This window comes from Lontra canadensis, unplaced genomic scaffold (genome assembly GCF_010015895.1).
Source record: "Lontra canadensis isolate GAN:19392208 unplaced genomic scaffold, GSC_riverotter_1.0 scaffold2, whole genome shotgun sequence".
Taxonomy (NCBI): domain Eukaryota; kingdom Metazoa; phylum Chordata; class Mammalia; order Carnivora; family Mustelidae; genus Lontra; species Lontra canadensis.
Window position 1 is genome coordinate 5,025,090 of NW_022630996.1, and position 20,090 is coordinate 5,045,179.

At 43.5% G+C, this 20,090-nt stretch overlaps 3 gene segments (V, D, J or C); all 3 read right to left on the reverse strand.

Annotated features, from left to right (window-relative positions):
• Positions 1-679, reverse strand: part of LOC116873419 — a 40,624-nt gene extending 39,945 nt beyond the window's left edge. Inside the window, 2 exon segments of the C gene segment in view lie at positions 200-497; positions 613-679. Of these exon segments, the coding sequence occupies positions 200-497; positions 613-661 (347 nt within the window).
• An 8,073-nt stretch (positions 680-8,752) lies between these two features.
• On the reverse strand, positions 8,753-9,326 carry LOC116872800. The segment is given in 2 exon segments: positions 8,753-9,129; positions 9,258-9,326. Coding segments are annotated over 2 exon segments (426 nt in total).
• Positions 9,327-13,833: 4,507 nt separating this feature from the next.
• On the reverse strand, positions 13,834-14,328 carry LOC116872807. The segment is given in 2 exon segments: positions 13,834-14,162; positions 14,280-14,328. Coding segments are annotated over 2 exon segments (378 nt in total).
• Between the last annotated feature and the right edge of the window lie 5,762 nt (positions 14,329-20,090).

Genomic DNA, 20,090 nt, shown 5'->3' on the forward strand with positions numbered 1-20,090 from the left:
AAGCACCTCAGTCAGGAGAGGTCCCATGAGAACAGCGCACTGCAGGGGAGCTCCCTTGCTCAGAGTCCCTGGAGTTGGGGAATCAGGGAAGGACTTCTAGGGCACTGATGGTGGAGGGAGTTTTCCTCTTGCCTGGCAAGGAGTCTCCTTGCTCTTGTGGTGTTCTTTTTGTGCAGAGAGCAGCTGGCTGAGCAGCGCTGTGGATACACTACTGGCACAGAGGTACAAAGAGGTCTGGTTCGTGCCTGTGGACTTTAGGGTCAAGGGGAAGTCCTTCTTCTCTTTCCGCAAGACACTGTACCCATCCGGGACATCTCCATCTTCAATAAAGTCAACGTTTCTTGAAAAGTAGATCAGCTTCAGACCCACTCCTGGGTCTTGTCGATACCAGTACATTGCATCATGGTCCATATCTTGAGAACAATACAGTGTCAACTGCCTTCCTGTCCTTGTGATGAAATGTCTCGGGGTCTGGGTCACTCCAGCTTCCACTGGGCCTGTAAGGGATGGAAACAGAGCTAGAGACAGCCAAGAAGGGCACAGCCTCTAGAAAAGGACTTGAGCTGAGACCTGCGATCTGTGGCCAAGTTGCTCACGTATCCTGAAACTCACCTGCTCCCAGGAGACACAGCACCACACAGCCCAAGAGCCTGAAAGACATGGCAGTGGGACATGGGGGTCCGCTGGCCCTGGGGCTGGGCTCTAGTAGTTTCCGTTAATATCTCCATCTCTGCAGCTACTTGGCTCTCCTTTTCAGGAGGGAAGCCCCTCCCCTTTCCTCACAGGGCTGAGGAGAGACACAGACACTCAGTAGTGGCCCCTGTGGGCTGGCAAGCGTGGTGATTCCCCAGCCTTTCCCTTGCTCTCCTTCAAGGCTGCTCCTTTCTGTACCCTGGACAAGGTCTCACCAGTACACTCCTGTCAAACTTGGCAAATATTTGTGTATTTTGAATCCTCATGATGAAAACTGGTATAATGTTATAATCACTTAGAAATGCGAGAACATGTAACTTACACTTGATCACAAGTGCACGTTTATACTTTCATAGTCCTCCTGTCCACTCTGCAGAAGAAATTACAAGTATATCTCTCCTTGTTTATCCCTGATATGTTTTCCAGCCATGAGCTAATGAGTATAAATTCAGCCAGGTCCACGGTGTGGATTATTTTATTGTTCTGTAGCCAGTTTAAAATATTAGGTGCAGACTCTTTCCTTGTTTGCAGATTATACGTAGTCGTGGGAGCTAGTTAGTAGCTGCTTTCCTCCAGGTTGGTGTTGGGTGTATCTTTCTTCCTTCTCCTCTTCTCTCTCTGTCTACAGGCAGGGATGACACTGCTTACTTCAACCACCTCACTTTTTTTTTTTTAACCAGCCAACATGGTTTCTTTGTCTGCTCTTTCTTGCAGTCTCCACAGGCCGTGCCCCATGGCAGCATGGCTACGTCCCCTGATGCTGATGGGCAGCTGGGCTGTGGATCCCATCTCGGGGAATTCTGTATGGGGCTTGGGGCATCAGGGTGTCTCTTCTGAGTTCTAGCTGCCATACTGTTCCCTTTTCTGGGGAACTGTGTTCTTCCTGCGCTGAGGTGACTTTCCTAGGGTTGCCCAGAGTATCTCCCATCTTGGACAGCTTTGAGTTTGTTCTGTGAGATTTTTGGAGCCAGAGTATTCTTGTGAGGTAGAGGGGGGAAGGATAGGGGAGTTTCCAACCACAGCTAGGGCTTCACCGAGTCCTTCTCTATTTTTTCAAATCATTGTCATCTCCAGGCAAGAAGGGGGCCCTCATCCCAGTCTTGGAGCAGCACTCAAACCTCAGAGATGGCTTTCTTGCTTCCAGTCCCTTTCATGCTGGAGATGCAGCTCCAACCACCCCCATTCCAGGCCAGTGAGAGAGACATGCTTGCTCTCAGGACAGAAACTCTGCTCTAAGGAGGCATGTTCTCTCTTCATATGTCACTACCCCTGTGGTTCCTTTCAGGAAAAGCATGGGGGGAGGGAGAGTCGGCTTAACTCCCCTTTCCTCCACTCTGGCCCTTGGTGTTTTCCTGTTGTCCTGGGAGTTCTCCATATTCTAGCTGTGGGACAGGTGTTCTCTGGGGAAAAGAAAGCAGTTTTCATTCTCAAGAACCTTCCTCAAGCCAACAATTTCCTTACTGCTTAGTAAAGCTTGTCATCCTGAATTTCATCTCTAGACATCTTTCACAGTTTACCTGCCTCTGCAAAGCTGAACCCACTATCTATTTACACCCCTGTCCAGTGGATTTTCCCAGGTTCTACGGTGCTTCCAATACCATGGAAGTGGATAATTACAACTCAAAGACACATAGTTTATCTCAGACATTCTCCATATTAGATTAATCCAAGATTCAGGAGGCATCTGAGTCAGTGGCCCTGCCCCCCAGGAGCTACTTTGCTCTCCTCAGACACATGGTACTCACCTCCTCCCCATCCCATGGACAGTGAGGCTGCTCTGGTCTCTTCTCTCTTTCTCTCCATCAATCAGGACACTAAAGCAATGTCCCTGATATCCTCAGATCACAAGCCAGTTGCTGAACCTTCCCACCCTTCCCTCCCAGAACCTTCCTTCTGATCTGTCCTCCCAAGGCTACCACCACATTCCAGAGTTTGGCAACATTTCCTCAATGAGGGGCAGGCTTCTGTGTCACTAACAGTGGGACTAGAAGAAAAGAGAAACCTGTAGATGGCCAGGAGCCCCAAAACATCTCCCTCCGCCTTTGTCCTTTAATGTAATGTGCTTCATTCTGTGCTGTCCATCTGTCCCTGTCTCTCCCAGGCCACCTTCGGTGTCTGCTCTCAGCCCCCTCCTCAGAGGTACCATCAGTAAATCTGCTGCCTCGCCCACCCAACCTTCTTGGATAATGGTCTCTGGATACCAATATTCACACTTGCCTCTTCTCCACTGAGGAGCCCTTTCTTAAAAACCACTGTAGAAGAACATGTTTATCCTTTTAAATGCACAGCAATATTTTTCCTATGGCAGAATCCCTATAGAACGTTCACCGTACTTCATACCCTAGTTTACTTATGCTGGTCCTGAGGAAGTTGCTCTACCCTCTGTATTTTCCTGTTATATGATCAACCTTTGAAAGACCTCATAAGAGATATTTGTATACTGAGTTATCTTTTAATTGGTGGTAGAGTGTTCAATGTTATCAAATTTTCTCTTTTATCGTGATCAGAAACGTAACCTTTATAATAAGGACTGTTAGTGCCCTCTAGTGACATTTTGCTGCAATAGGCAGAAAAAGAGCCGTAAAGTTGCTCTCATTTTAATCCCCACCAATTGTGAATGTTTAGAATCCATTAAAAAGGGAATTAAGGTGATGGATACAATTAAGGGTACTAATCAGCTGACCTTGAGCTAGGGAAGCCCAGTCTAATCACATGGGTCTTTTTTTTTTTTAAGATTTTATTTATTTGACGGGCAGGGGGAGAGGGAGATGCAGGCTCCCCACTGAGCAGGGAGCTTGATGTGGGGCTCCATCCCAGGACTTTGGGATCATGACCTGAGCTGAAGGCAGAGTCTTAACCCACTGAGCCCCCCAGAGGGCCCTAATTACCTGCGTCTTTAAAAGCAGGTAACTTTTCCCAGCTGTGTTTGGAGGGAGGCGTAAGTGTGAAGGAAGGGCTGGGGAGATGGAATGTTCCTGGTTGTGAAGACAGAGGAAGGTGATCATGAGGCAAGGGTATTTGCGTCTCTCCTAGAGGCTTCAGAAAGAAATTTAGTGCTGCCAGTGCACTGGTTTTGGCTGAATGAGATCGCTATTGGACTTCTCACCTCCAGAACTGGAAAATCAAAGATTTGTGTTGTTTTAAGCCACTTGAGTGTGTGGTAACTTGTTATTGCAGAAAACATCCAACCACCAAGACTAAAAAATCCATGGCAAGATGCAGTATGACAGCCGTTACGATAGGAAAGAGCAAAGGAAAAGCTACTAACTGGGTGGGGCATGGTGTCTAAGGGTGGGGCTTGGGCTCATGAGGGCAGAGCACTGACTGCCTTGGGTTTGACATTTTTGTCCAGAGGATGCAGCTGCATTGATAAACTGTGGGACTGGGGCATCTGCTTACTGCTGGAACATTTAAGGGTCAAGGGGAGATCATTCTTCTTCTTTCTCTCTCCTCTGTCTCCCTCTCCCTCCCTCTTTCTCCCTCTGCGTGCTTGAGCCACCTGTGTGGTCCTCTTGCAAGGGGATGGAAGCAGCAAAGGGAGTGGGCTTCTGTTGATACTCACAATAAACACAAATTTTAATTCCCTGCTATTTGGAAAGTGACTTCCTGTATCCTGGGTCACAAGCTGCCCCCTGCGCCAGCAGCAGAAACTCACTGGCTCTGTGCTGCTTAGCAGAGGCCATGCCCACGGTGCTAGCCCCTGACGGTCATACCAAAGGCAGGATTTTTCCCGGGAGAACAGGCCCTCTGAGGCTGTCAGTGACACCTGCCGGAACATTCTGATCCTAAGCCTGTGCAGAGGAGGTATTTGCAGAAATGGAGCATGCCAACAGCAGAAATTGGCAGCATCCTCCTTCCAAAACAGCATCATCTGATTCAAACGCTTGTCCTTATTATCCCTTTGCCTCTTCTTCGGCTTCTCGCAGAGTGGCTTTCTTCAGCAGCAGCCTTCTTTCAAGGGCTCAGGAACAGGGCTCTGTGTTAATTTTCTATCACTGCTATGACACAGTACCACAAACTCAGTGGCTTAGGACCACAGAAATTTATTATCTTACTGTAGGTTAGAGGTTTGACATGAGTCTCACTGGGTAGAGATCAAGGTGCGGTGGGGCTATGTACTCTTCTGGAGGCCCTGGGGACAATCCCTTTCTTTGCTTTCTCCATCTTCAAATAGAGCCCCAGTGGGTGGGATCCCTCCCACATCACTCTGTAAGGACCCATGTTTTTAATTGGGCCCACCTGGGTAATCCAGAATAATCTCACTATCTATCTCAAGGTCAACTGATTCCCAATTTTTACTCTACCTACAAACAAAATTCTCTTTTGCCATGTTGTAAGGCAATATATTCATAGATTCTGAGGATTAGCAAACGAATATTTTGGGGGGTGCATTACTTGTCCTGTCAGGAACCCTTCGCCAGAAAAGGAAGGTAAGTCTGGGAACTGATTAAACTTAAGACATGCAATTTTTAGGGGGAGGTGAGCAGGCAAGCTTAGGGTCCAGTCATTGTAGACATTGCTGAACCATTCTATCCTTTCCTTTAATAGACATAAAATGAGTATCAATTATGTGGCAGGCGCTGCTTTAGACTATGGGAACACAGACATGAACAAAAAAGACAACATTCTTGTCTCCATGCTGATAATCTTGAACACGGATCAGTCACTGAGCCTGTGTGCCATGCACGGGGCAAGATTCTGGGGAAGGAATGATGGAAACACATATCTTCTTAAAGTAGTCCAAAGGGAAGTTAGCCGTCCCAGTAATCATTTTAATTTGGCATCTGCAGAAAGGAAGAATTGTGTAAGGTGTGGTGGGAGTACTGAGGAAGGAGCCCACGATCTTGGGAAAACAGAACACATTTCAGATGTTGCTATTTTAAGTAATATTTTGAAGAGCAAAATGAGTTTGTCAGATGGGCCATTCGAGGGAAATATGTGCTCTGTGTTTGGAAATGGCTCGAGTTCAGTGTTGCTGGAGTAGAGCGTGTGAGAACGTGAGTGCTAGAAGGTGTGGCTGGATTTTCTTGTAGGGTTGTCATTGTACCTTAAATATGCAGGAAATGTTGTCCACTGCCACACGCCTCTGTCCCGGGTCGTTTATTTATGTCTCGTCCCAAACCCACCACCATACTCAGGGCTCTGCTGGTCTGTGTAAAGCTTGGGATTTGGTAGACTGAAGGAAAAAGAGAACCTGTCAGCATAGTATACACATGCTTTAAGAACTGGTAAACATAGGGAGACAGAGGGATAATTATCTTGTGTGTCAATCAGGCTGGATCTGTTCAAGTCATTTGTTTTTCCTCCTCCTATGAGAAGGCCTGAAATGTCTGAAGCACTGGCCCACTCTAGCTACTCACAGCACATGGGTATGTCTTCCCCATGCCCAACTATGACAGACTTAATGGAGAAAGAGATCCGTAACTCAAGAAGGAAAAATAAACAGTTCTTTATCATTATCCTAGACTCTAATGAGAACTTGACATTCTAATACAAAGATGTCTTTTTGGTAAGGGATTTAATTTCCTTTCTTTCAAAATATTAAAGGAATCATCGTACGTTTCTTTCCATGATAGTAAGTTTAGATTTTATGTTTGTTAGACCACAGAGGGCCAATGATAGATGCAGGGGAAGAGAGTGACCTGGCCAGAGTTTTGCAATAAGCAAGATTGCACTTGGCACTGGAATGCTAACCTGCATTCGATGGGGGAGGCTGGAGCCCAAGATGTGGATAAAGAGGCTACTAAATTTACCTGCAGAGCTGATAAGAGCATAAACATGACAGTGGTTGTACTGAGAGAATGGATAAAGAAAAAAGTTCTGAAGGCGTTAGCAATCAAAGCTCTTAAATACAGGTCGAATGTCCAGGGTCAAGGAGGAAAAGAAACATAGCACAACCTCAATCTCATGCAAGTAAATGACTCAAACTTGAATTCATCAAATCAGGAAATAAGAGGGTAGTTTTTAGGGCAAAGATGACATGTTGTGTTTCAACTCCAGTGGGAGAAGTCCTGGATGGACTTAAGTTCAAATTAAGAATCAGGGTGGAGAGGACAGATCCAGGACTCATTAACCACGAAGTGGGATTCTTGTGTTCCCCATCTTGGGATAGTGGACAGTAGCCAGCTTGTAGAGAAAGACAAGACTGATGCCATCTCAGAGAGTACCTTTTCTCTCCAAAAAAGTACCTTTTCTCTCTTCTAGTTATCACACTCTCCAACTACGGCAGCAGGTGGCAATTCAGTCCTACTTAACTCATTAACTTAACTAATTAGCTTAGGCTACCCTGATGAGGGCTCTGTTGTCTAATCTTGGAAGGGTAAACCAATTCACGAGATGGACAGTTTGCCACCTGAGACACGGATCTGTATCCAGATGGCCCCCCAATTTCTCTAGGAAACTTTCACAAATTGGCTGGTAACAAAACTAAAATCATACTAGATATCATCCTGTTCACTGGATCCTGAAATTTGTTGTTTTCTGGAGGTTCTGCCTTGAGGTTTTTCATTTCCCAATTCATTGGAATTTTGAAGAATTATGCTACCTCCTCAAATAATCAATCAACTGATAAGATATTTCTATGGTAGCTTACCTCAAAATTCACAAGAATGAAGCTCATTATAGGTTGTGTTCCCTCTGCCAACCAGTTTTATTCTCTTCAAAAAAATTCTCTCAACCTTCATTCCATCCCTTTCCCTGGTCTCATCTCTCATCCATTTTCTCAGTCCAGAGACCAAAACAATTTGGTTCCTTATCCTGAGGCCTTGGTGTCCTTCCAGTAGGAGCTAGATCTTTCCTCCTTAGCCTTCCTTCATAGCTTCCTTTTGCTCCCTTTACCAAAGGCCATGCCACTCTACTTTTATACTGTGTCCTTGATAAAACAGTTGGAAGAAAACTTGATCTATTGTGTGGCCAGGACTCAGAAACATCTCTCAAGTAGTTCTGAATTCTAATTCAGTGTATTTGATTGCATGTTCTCTGAATTTTCTGTCCCGATATTCTTGGCATTTGGTCTCCTTTGGTGTGGTAGACAGAATTCTAAGAGCAACCAACAGTGACCCTCTCCTGTGTATGGTCCCTTCCCCTATAAGTGTAGGAGGTACCTATAAATATAATGAAATCTTGCTCCTGTGACTGTGTTACATTATTTGGCAAAAGGGATATTATCCAGCTGAACCTGTCCTGATGCAATCACATGAGCCCTTCAAGGCACAGTTTTCTCCAGCTGGTAAGCAGAATGGGAGGTCACAGAGCTTCCTAAAGCATCCTAAAGGATTTGATGTGCATTTCTGTCCTTGAAGATGGAGGCGACCAGAGCGAGACTGCAAGGACCTGCAGGCAGACCCCAGTGACCACCAAGGAAACAGGAACCTGTAACCTGCCTCTCATTTGCACTATTTGTTATGGCAGCAACAGAAAATGAATACAGTTCGTTATCTGCAACATTTCCCTTTGGGAAACTACACCGTGATCCTGTTGCATCTCTGATCTGTCTGTTCAGCACCACAAGTTTTGATTTAAAAAAAATTACACCTGCATCTACCCAGGTGAAGTTCTGCTCCCTAACAATCCCTGAGAACAAACATATTTCATGTCTCTTATTACCAACCCCTCTCCCCTCCACTAAGTTTTTCCTCCTTCTCGGTCATCCTGAGTCCACGAGTTGTCTGAAAACTGGTCTTGACCTACCACACCCTCTGTTACTCACCTGAGGAAGCCCCACTACCCTGCTGATTTTCCCGTACGAGTCCATTAGTCATCGAGAGATACCATCGTGGAATCTTTGAAGGATCTTTGTAAATCTTTTTGTCTTTTCATTTTGTCTTTACTTGTTCAGAATTCAGTTTTATCACAAAATTTCCCCACATCTGCATCTCAGAAATGAAGTTTGTCTTAGGAAATAGTCACTTTGGGTTAATGCCTTCTAGTCTTAGTGCAATGTTAGCCAGGGGTGAACCCTTGGATTAAGACAGGAGAGATGTCTTGGAGGGACAAGAATGGGAAAAAAGTAAGGAATATTACAGTCAAGGCATGGCTTTAAAATTTGTCCTAATTTGGGTCAGGACTCTTGAAGGCGAGGTCCCCTTCCTCCTTGGCTTGCCCCTTTCTTGTGCAGAGAAGATAGGTCTTTGCAACGCTGTGGCTCACTGCTGGTGCAGAGGTACACAGACGTCTGGTTGGTGCTGGCAGATTCCAGGGTCAGGGAAAAAGATTGCAACTCTTTTCGAGAGACACGATACCCCCGAGGGACATCTCCTTTTTCAAAGTTTCTGGCACCAGTTGAGTAGTCGATCAGCCGCAGTCCAGATCCTGGGTCTTGGCGATACCAGTACATCAAGACATAGTTCATATCCTGCAAACACTGTAGGGTTAATTCCTTTTCTGTCCCCACGATCCTTTGTCTTGGGAACTGTGTGACCAAAGCACCCTTGAGGCCTGTGGCAGAAAAAAAAAAAGTGGTCAAATAAAGACAGAGCCTGGGAAGGGGAGACTGATCCTACCATCCTGAAGAAACATCCTATAGTTGGAGCCTGGGAAGCCCTTGACAGGTGTCCAGAACTGACCAACTCTGATGAGATAAATGACAACACAGCAAAGGACCCTGTTGTTCATGGCAGCATCTGATGAAGAATGCTGGCCGGTGTTGTGATGCATTTAGTCTGAGGCCAAGGCTTTTCACCTACTTCCTGGCCAGAGACCACACCCTCCTCCCTTGCTGCTTCAAAAAAGAACCAAAAGCCTCAGAGAGGTAACAGAATGTGGCCAGTTTCATTTTTCCAGGTCATGTAATTGTTCGTGATGTTCTCTTATAGAATTTGCATGACAGCTTTTTACCTCTATGAATTCTAATTTCTCTTGTGTGATATATCCTTTGCGACATGGTGGGTTTGTGTCTTGAATTCTTAGTAGACTCTTACGGTAAGTTGAGTCCTGTTGCATGGACCCTCGAGGGTTTTCTCCAAACATTTCTCTGGAAATTCTCTCCCATTTTATCCCTCTACCCAACTTGAAGTTTTTCTCTAAAAGCACTCTCATCTTTAGCCGGCTTAATGTTATTCATTTTCATGAATTTCTGCTATACAGTCTCAGCATGCTTTCCATGTAATGCTTGTGTCCCTTCTCTTTCTGTGGGCTGCCTCGTAAGGGACTGAACAGGTGTGGTGAAGAGAATGGAGCCATTAAATATACACAAACCCAGGAAAATCTGGGAGGTGCCTAGAACATGCTCGCAGGTGATTTGGGTCTGGTGTAGGAACTCCTCTTACCGGAGGTTCCACTAGATAGAACTGGGTGTGGGCAAATACTATGCAGGAACTTGTAGCTACTGACGCCTTTGAGTGATTTAGTAATTGCTCTCAAAACTGCTTGCTTGAGGGGGAAAAAGCATTTTTGGGAAATTGTGAGCTGTGAGTGGCCACGGACAAACTGAAGTTCAAACGTCATAGATGTGGCTTTTTGCCAGGTAACATTATTTCTAGGAAGATCTTTTTTCCTCAAATTCTAGGCCACCTGAGGATGTGGCTGTAGATCGCCGTAGATAAGCTGCTAGTACAAGTGTGAAGGTGTCTCCAGGGCCTGAAGAAAGCCTCCTCACATCAGGGACACTTTTTCAGTCCTGCCGGCAATAAGCGAGCAGTGGATCAGCGGTCACCCCAACGCTGGGACTTTGTCACACCACAACATTCTGTTACGAACAAAGCCCTAAAGACATTCAAGCAAAAGTTTCTCCCCTGTCCCATTCTGTTTTATATCTAGATTCTGGATTACTCTAATACCCAAGTGACCTGTGGGAGAGGGTGTAGAAGTTGTAGATAGTAGGGAGATGAAAAGGCCTGTGCTAGAGCCTAGAAATCCCAGTATATGACTGTTCCGTGTGCTCTATGTTCTCACCTGCTGCTGTCTTCAGAGGGGCCTGATACCCAAGGCAGGACCGGAGAAAGAGCAGGTCTTCTTCCAGCTCTTGTTGGCCAGTAGGAGGTTTGCCTGTGATGTCAAGGGGTCCGCCCACGCCCACAGTCCTGGATCCTGCAGAAATGGAGTCCCTCCTCCCCTTCACAGAGCATTACTCGGCTAGGCTTGACTTCCCTGGGCAATTCAGAAACAATCCTTTTGGGTTTATACATGCTCTCCCTTTGCATTCTTTCTGAGTCAGACTTAGTTTTTCATCTACAACATCCTTTAACAACCACTATTGCCACTAGGTTAGCTGTCAACATGGAGCCTCTAGAAGGAAAGTGCCTGGATTTGAACACTGGTTCTGCCGCTTACTCTCATCTTATGCAAGTAAATGAACTATTTAGTGCTTCAGTTTTACTATCACCGATTTGTGCCAATCCAAGTGTGCACCTGATGGAGTGGTGATGATCAAATGAGTTAAAATGAGAAGTGGCTGTAACAATGCCTAGTATATAGTAACCACTCCTTAAGATGTAGCTCTCAAAATGGTTAACTAGTAGCACTGCACTAATACTACTGTTACTGATGACATTATTTATTACTGAGTCTAATTTCTATGCTGGGGATTTTGTTAGGCAATCTACATATATTTTCTCGACTAAAGAAACCTCTGGGAGCCATCCATATATTACTGATTCCATTTTATAGGGAAGGAAGTTATCTTTAGAGAGGTTTAGTAACTTGGCAAAACTAGAAAGTGACCACATACGTCTAATTCCAAAACCTGTATTTTCAACAACGAATAATGAATTTCTTGAAGATTCTTCCTCTCTCTCCTTTAAGAGTTTGATGGGAGACTTATTCTTGCAGGAATTATTTTTCAATTTACTCTAACTTCTAAATCTAAAACCACACTTGGCATGTCATCCCCCATCTGCCTGAAATGCAAAATATCCTTTACTCTCAGGTGTCCTAGGCTAGATCTCTCTATTCTTGTCGAAAACCATGAACATACTTTTAGCAGGTAGCTGACTCAAGCCCCCCCCTTTTTTTCTGAATTCTAAATTCTAAATTCTTGGAGGATTTCTTTTCTATAGGTCTGTTGCTATCCATGTCCAGGTTCTGTCCTTTAGTTGTCCTATTTCTTATTTCTGAACAAATGTCCTTTAGCATTCAGCAAGTCTTAAGTGATTCCTTTTACTTTCTTAACACTTGGAATCATCCTTGTAACAAGGTTGGTCTCTTATTATGAGAATTAGGAGAGAATTCTGAAGAATTTGGTCTTCATGTAAACATTTCTGTTTATAGCAAGTTATTTCATCCAACTGAGCATATTTTTGTTTTAGCTTTTTCTGTTCTTTTGACTACCAGTTTGCTTCCAGTAAAGGAGATGATTTTAGGGAATGTGATTCTGGGAATGTACATTCTGTCAAATGCACCATAAACTCTCTTCCCACCTTTCGGTTTCATTGCTGCTGGGATGATTGCTGGAATGGTGGCAGTGAATGTATTTCTCTTATAGCCATTAGACATTGTTCTGCTGAGACTTTCTATCTGCATTAGAGTCAGTTTTGTGAAACTGTATTTTCCAAATTTGTGAAACTGTATTTTCCAAAAATGTGATCCACTTAGGCTTGGAAGTTACTTGTAGAAAATTGTACAAAATACTGTTTTAAAAAATGTACTCTATTTCCTCTTGTCATTTCTTACTCAGTGTATTTGTTCTTTTAGTTGGCACTCAATTTTCTCCTTTTCCTAAGAAATTAGCTTATTTATTTCTTAATTTCACTGTTTCAAAATTTGCTATCTCATTAACTTTTGCTTTTATGTTTATCTATCTATTATTCCTTTTATATTTACTCTTTCAGATGCTTTTCATTTCTTCTTGTGGATTCAAGGAACTGTCAGTGTCATTCTCTTTTAAGCTGATGACTTTAATATTTTTCTGTAAGGCAAGTTTGCTAACTATGAAATCTCTTAGTTTTTGCTTATCTGGGAATGTCTTTATTTCATCTTTATTTTCAAAGAATAGCTTTGTTAGGTATAGAATTCTTGATGACTTTTGTTTGTTTCTTGCTGCATTCCACACTATCTTCTTACCTCCATCATTTCTGATGAAAAGTCAGGAGTCAGCCATGTTGCCAATCCCCCACACACGATGAGTCATTTACTCCCATTTTGCATAATTGGTAAACTTGGTGGCATTCCACAAATCTCTAAATTTAGTTCATTTTTGTGTAGAAAGCATTTGCCTGAAGAGCACTCTGGGGGGATCTCCTGACACAAACCAATAGAGTTCCAAAATACATAAAGTAGAAACAGACAGGAATGACAGAAGAAATGAACATATCAAAATATACTTAGTGGTTTCAATAGTCCACCTTCAAAAACTGATCATACCAACTAGATAGAGAACAAGTCAGGGTAAATAGACTTGAAAAACACTATTAACTAAGTTGACCTAACTGATGGTTTTTGAACACTCTACTCTACAACAACAGAACACATTGTTTTCAGGAACATAGAATGTTTTCCAAATAGACCACCTATTGTGCCATAAAACAATTTCAGCATATATTAAAAAACTGAGAAAATGCAAAGTATCTTCTCTGATCAAACGATTTAAAAATACACAACAGAAGGAAATTTGGGGAATGCCACAATACTTGCAAATTTGACAACATACTCTTAAATGAATCATGAATTACAGAAGAAATCTCAAGGAAAATTATATTTTTAACCAAATGAAGGCAGAAATATATCAAATCACATGGAATGCAGTAGGGACTAAGGGGATATTTATAGCCTTAAATGACTACAGGAGAGAGAAAAAAAAAAAAAACAAAGTTCTGCATTATAATCTAAATTTCCACCTTCAGAAACTGTAAAGAGAAGCAAAAAGTGAACAAAAAATAAGAATAAGGAAGGAATAATAAAGATCAAATTTGGAATCAATCAAATAGAAATCCATGGTGGAGCTTAAGGTTGCTTTCTGGAAACCATCTGCAGAACTAATGAACTCTAGTTAGACTGAACAAAGATGCTGGGTTGAAATCAGTACCTGACCATGGACTGGGCCATTCCCCAGTGTGGTAGAGACAGACCCAGGATCAGTTTTGCACCCAGACTCTTGCTCAGAGCACACTGCCTTCTCAGAGCTGATGAGTCTGGGGAGATTCGCAGTGGCTTTTGTAGTTTCTGATGAGGTTAGGTGGGGCTTCCTCACCTTTGTGACTATGCTTTTTATGCAGGCTGTAGGTGCCTGTGTGGCACTGTGTATTCACTGCTGGCACAGAGGTACAGAGATGTCTGTGAGGGGCTGGCAGACTCTAGGGTCAGGGGAAAGTGCTCCTTCTTTAATCTGGAGACAGTTGATCCAGAGGAGAGCTCTTCCTTCTCTGTGGTATTAACACCATACGAATAATGGATCAACTGTAATGCCTTTCCTGGGTCTTGGCGATACCAGTACATGTTCTCATAGCCCATAGTTTGAGAGCATTCCAGAACAATCTTCTTTCCTATCCCTGAAACACAGTATCTCGGGTTCTGGGTGATACCAGCATCCACGAGGCCTGAGAAAAGGAGGCAAAAATTAACAACAGAGGCCTTGATGTTGGAACCAGGTGCAGAACCAGAACAAGGGAAAGTGTTCCTTTCTAATTTTAGAGAAATCTGTGTCCAAGACTTACCTGCCTCCAGAAGATAAAGGGCCACATAGCAGAGGAGCCTGACAGCCATAGCACAGTTAGGGCCAGAAAGGGATCTCCCAGTTCTGGGGAAGTGGGATGGGCTCTTGATGAAGTCATTGTGTGACAACATAGTCCCTGCAAACTATGTGGGCCCCACAGCCATCCTGTTGATACAGGGTCATCTCTATCCCTTTACTCATTAAAGGACTAATATTTTTGTTTATTTCTCTCATCCAAAGTAGGCTAGATCTTTGCTTATTTGTTTTAACTCAACTTCTACTCTTTTTGCCACACGTTAAATTGCAGCTGTTTTATAAGCTGTGAAAATGAGGACTGCAGAGCTTCGGGAGGCCGTAACAGGAAGATCTGACCGAATCTGGAAGGTCAGGAAAGGAAGTGATGTTTGAGGTGGGTCCTGAAGGTTGAGTTGGAACGAGCTCCTCCGCAAAGCTGTGAGAGAAGAGCTCAAAAGAAGGACGCGGTGACCAGGGTGGCTCCGTCAGACTGGCATGAGAGTCCACGTTGAGAGGATCACATGGGGGTACCCATTTAGATAACGTGTGTGAAGGGCTTAGGGCAGGAACTGACAGTTGTTGAGTTCTCAGAAAAGTTATTGTTCTTATTGTATGATAATTAGGCCACCTTTTCTATCTTGTTTCTCATTAACTCAGGGTTCAGATTTCACCAGCTTTATCAACTTAGGCTCCTTTACATTCAGTTCATCTTTCTGTTAAGTGCACCATCAATCATGACAAAATAGAAAATTCAAACCTGTGGTTCTTTCCAATACATGCTTCCGTAAGCTGCCTAAAATATTTTGGGTAATGCTGCAGTAAACAACCTCCAAGCCAAAACCTACCCTCTCTCCTCTATTGCTTTTCAACTGAAGTCTTTAGCTTCCTTTAGTCATGAATCACAAAGATGAATCCCTGGATCCCTTCCCCCTTCCTCTGCTCCCTTTGCCCTGGTTTGCTGGGATCCACAGTTGACATTCAGTCAAATTCTTGCTGAGCTGCTGCTGACCTGGGGGTTTGGATTTGACTGTTTGGCTCCACTCTTTGAAGATCACTTTTATGTATTTTATATATGAGAACTGCAGGGTCCTGCTCACTCTTGCTCTCTCCTATGTCCCAAAAGAATATAACAATTTTGACTTGCCATACTTTGAGATATTCTTGTCTCATTTAAGACTTCTTTAAGACAAGGCTAATCATGAAAATGGAATGACATTTGTTCCTTGCTCTTCCTTTGAAAGCTGGCCTTACCTTAATAGGTGGCACCCAAGAAGAAAAAATAATAATGAAATTTTACTGCCCCCTGCTGAAAAAAATGTGGAAAGGATGAACAGACACTTAGAGATTTGAGAAGGGTCTTTCTGATGAATTTTAAAGAAATAGGAAGGGGAGAAGCCCCAAATAGGTCCAGGTATGAGAAGATTTAAGGATGAATGATGAGCTGATAACAGTTCCCAGCAGTAATTGGATGCAAAATCTGATTCTCATGGTAGAAGGGGTTAAAGAGAGGGAAGAACCCAAGGGGTGGATGTTGGATTGGGAGGAGATATGAGAGGCTCAGGTCCCACTCGGATGAAGGGGTGCTTGAAGGCAGAAATGACTCTCCAACCCTTGTTGCCAGGGCAGGAATGAGTTACACATGGCCACCTTCTGATATAGTTGGAAAGTGTTTGGAGCAGCTGCTGAGAATTTCTCAATGTCAACAATTAAGGACACAGCAATTATCAAAAATAATCGTTACATATGTCTCCACACGTTTGGTCCAGTGAAACATCCTCTCTCATTTTCTAATGTTCTTAGTCTTCTTATAGAATTATGCCTAACCAAACATATTTTCTTTCTTTTAAAAGGACTTGTAGGTGGGGGGTGAGGAGGACTTAAATAAACATGCACCAGAACTCAGAAAACATGTTACTTGGAAGAAAATCCTGAGGAACTACTTGAAAAGCATTTTTTCCTTTCCTCCTTCCCTTCCTTCCTTTCTTCCATCTTTCCTTTACTAAGTCAGACATTGTACTCAGTTCTAGGAATATAAAATTGGAGGGATATCACTCTTAAACTAAAGAATATATAGTCTCCAGAAGACCACATAAAGAATACGATAACTATAGTATTTGGAATGAATAAAAATTGAGTCCTCTATCTGTGGGAATCACGAACGCCTTTATTTATTTTTATTTTTTGTTTTTAGACTACTTATTGGAAAGAGAGAGCGAGCATGAGTGAAGGGGGAGGAGGAGAGGCAGAGGGAGAAGCAGACTTACCGCTGAGCAGGGAACCCGACAAGGTGATTGATCCCAGGACCCCAAGATCCTGACCTGAGCCGAAGGCAGACACTTAACTGACTGAGCCACCCAGGTGCCCCACAAAAGCCTTTATAGTTAAACTAATCTCTAAGCTAAGAATTGAAGCCTATGCAAGAGCAAGCCAGGTAGCAAAGAAGTAGTAGCCCATTTCTAATGAGAAAAATCATTTGCAAAGTTGTAGTTGTGCAACTAGGCTGGCTTGGTCTATTCAGGGAAACATAAACATAAAACATTCAGCTGAACTACAGTCTAAAGGGCTGAAGGGAGCATGGAAGATCTGGCCATATTTTTAGACAGCGATCTGTTCACGAAGGGCTTTGTGTGCCAAGTGAAGAATGCCAGATGCATTCTGGCTACTGGCAATGTCTAAGGCCAAGTAAAGCAGATAAAGGAAGAGGCTAGTAGACCCATGAGAAAGGCAATGCATTTTTTTCTAGGGAATGGATGTTGGGAGTCTGCCTTAACATAGAAGGAAGGGAAGGGAGGGAGCTGTTGAATCAGATAAACACGAGTATTGTAAACTGTGATGGGTCATCCACATCTCCCTTCAGGCAAGAAGGACAGTTTCCCTTTCTGCTAGGAATGCTGCTGATAAACAGCTCTCTTTGTGAATTGCCCTGTCTCTTTAGCCATCACCACCTTCTAAGGTATGCCCTTTCTCAGGGCGACCCATCACACTGGCATGGTTGCAAGGAAAGTTTATATAAAAGCTAGTCTGCTTACCTCAACTTTGGGTCATTCTAAAGGCCATCATGGCTTCAAGGCTCCCCGTGGCTCAGCGAGGGCTTTTGTTAAGGCTGTAGGACAGCTCAGCTTCTTTCTCAGCCTCTCCTTCTTGTTTCTTTCCATTCTACCCATGTTGGCTGAAAATGACACTTTCTAATAACACACTGAACACTAATCTCCCCTGAGAAGTTGGCTTCCTAGAAAACCAAACCTATGGAAATATGGTATATGGAAATAATAGATTTTTTTTCTTTCATTTAAGTTCAGTTAGCCAACATATAGTACATCATTGGTTTTATATGCAGAGTTCAATAATTCATCAGTTGCATATAACTGAGTGCTCATCACATCATGTGCCCTCTTTAATGCCCATCACCCAGTTACCCCATGGCCCCCTGCACCTCTCCAGCAGCCCTCAGTTTGTTTCCTAGAGTTAAGAGTCTCTCATGGTTTGTTCCATCTCAGATTATTTCCTGTTCAGTTTTTCCCTCTTTCCCCTATGATCCTCTGTGTTGTTTCTTATATTCCACATATGAGCAAAACCATATGATAATTGTCTCTCTCTGATTGACTTATTTCACTCAGCATAATACCCTCCAGTTCCATCCATGTTGATGCAAATGGTTAAGTATTCATCTTTTTTGATGGCTGAGTAATATTCCATTGTATATATGAATCACATCTTCTTTATCCATTCATCTGTCGATGGACATCTTAGCTCTTTCCATAGTCTGGTCATTGTGAACATTACTGCTATGAACATTGGGGTACAGGTGCCCCTTCAGATCGCATTTGTACCTCAGAAGTAATCGATTTGCAAATGGACTTAATGTGAGGGCTTATAGAAAGAGGAATCTAGAATGATGGTTTCAGTCACTGAGAAGAGATACTGTGTATGGGCCAGAGGGGTACATTCAGGGTTAGGGGACAATAAATTCGGCAATAAATCACTTGAGTTTGAACTGTAGAGCATCCAGCTGGAAGTGTCTAGGAGACAGGTGAGTCTACCAGTTTGGAACTTATGAAAGAAATTGTTGTGATCATGGATGGGAAGATTAAGGAAGAATATTTATACTAAGGGCAAAAATAAGGTAGAAGGAAAGTCCAGAAAAATCTACTGGAAATGTCCAATAAATAATTAAAGAGAACGGTTAATAGCTTATGACAGAAGAATGATTATTACAGATGAGACTTTGGTGAAGTGTGCATAGAAAGCAGGGAGCAAAAGTCTAGAAAACCGACTTTTTAAAGGGAAAGATGAGATAGAACTCATACAGGAGATTAAAAAAAGTGTGACATTCTTTTCAGATCAGAACAGGTAGAAAATGAAATAAGTTGCATTCTTTGGGTGAACTGTCACTGCATCATGGATTCTTTTGTTGAAATAATTGAGGCCCATGGGGTGCAAAGACAAAGCACATAAGAAAGCCTTCAGTTTGACTCTTAGGCAGGTTTTACATCAGGCTATGGCATCCCTTGATTGAGTATTTTTGTGCCTCCCAGGAGGGTCCTCTCTGCAGGGGAACTGAGGGGCTTATTCCCACGCCTCAATCGAAAGAGGAATCTCCAAGCTCTGAGCTTTGGCTCCATGCTGGGGAGCAGGCAATTGGCATTTCTTTCTTTTTTTTTTTTTTTGAAGCCAGTACCTCCAGATATGACACAGTCTCTCTGCTCCTGCAGGTTAAGATTATTCTCAGCAGAGATCCGAGTGTGGGGCTGTAGATGAAAGGTAACTTTTATAGATCATAATCTCTAGTACTAGATAAACTTCATCTTCTGAGTCAGATTTAAATACTAATTAAATTTACTGGGGCACCTGGGGGCTCAGTGGGTTAAGCCTCTGCCTTCGGCTCAGGTCATGATCTCAGGTTCTTGGGATTGAGTCCCACAGCGGGCTCTCTGCTCAGCAGGGAGCCTGCTCTCCCCCACCCCCCGCCACTTCTGCCTGCCTCTCTGCCTACTTGTGATCTGTCTGTCAAATAAATAAAATCTTTAAAAAAAATTTACTTAGGGTCGCCTGGGTGGCTCAGTTGGTTAGGCAACTGCCTTCGGCTCAGGTCATGATCCCGGAGTCCCAGGATCGAGTCCTGTGTCGGGCTCCCAGCTCCGTGGGGAGTCTTCTTCTCCCTCTGACCTCTCCCCTCTCATGCTCTCTCTCATGGTCTCTCTCAAATAAATAAATAAAATCTTAAAAATAAAGCAAAAAAAATTTACTTAGGATGAAGTTTTAGGAAACAAGGTAGTCAGTTTGTTCCTGGTAGAAAGGCACCCGAATACAGAGCTGAACAGTGCGTGATGCTTGGAGGAACCAGGACTGAGAAGGGGACAGCAGGATAAAGGGACTGTCAATAGGACCAGAATGGAGTGGAGTACATTACAAAGTGGGTGGCAGACAGAGGCAAAAGAACCCTGAAAAACCACATTGTGTCAGAGCTCCTAAGAAATGTTCTTTTTGAAAACCGTGGTATTGCCAAATGTCAGGTTCATTCTCCTAGAAGGACACTACTAGGTTAGCCCCATTAGAAGAGAGAAAGAGTGTCAATCAACCGAGAAGATAGGTTCAGTCCAGCCTGTGGTTTCAGTCACCACATGGCCTGGGGGCATCGACCCTACATAGCCCTAAGCTCAGACTGAGACTCACACAGCGTAGAACTATTCAGACCCCTAAGGATCCCCATGTCCCACATGGAGGAAGCCTTGTGTGCCCATCTGAGCAAATGTGCCTGTCTTTCTGTATGGAGAGCAGGTGGCCAAAAAGCACTGTG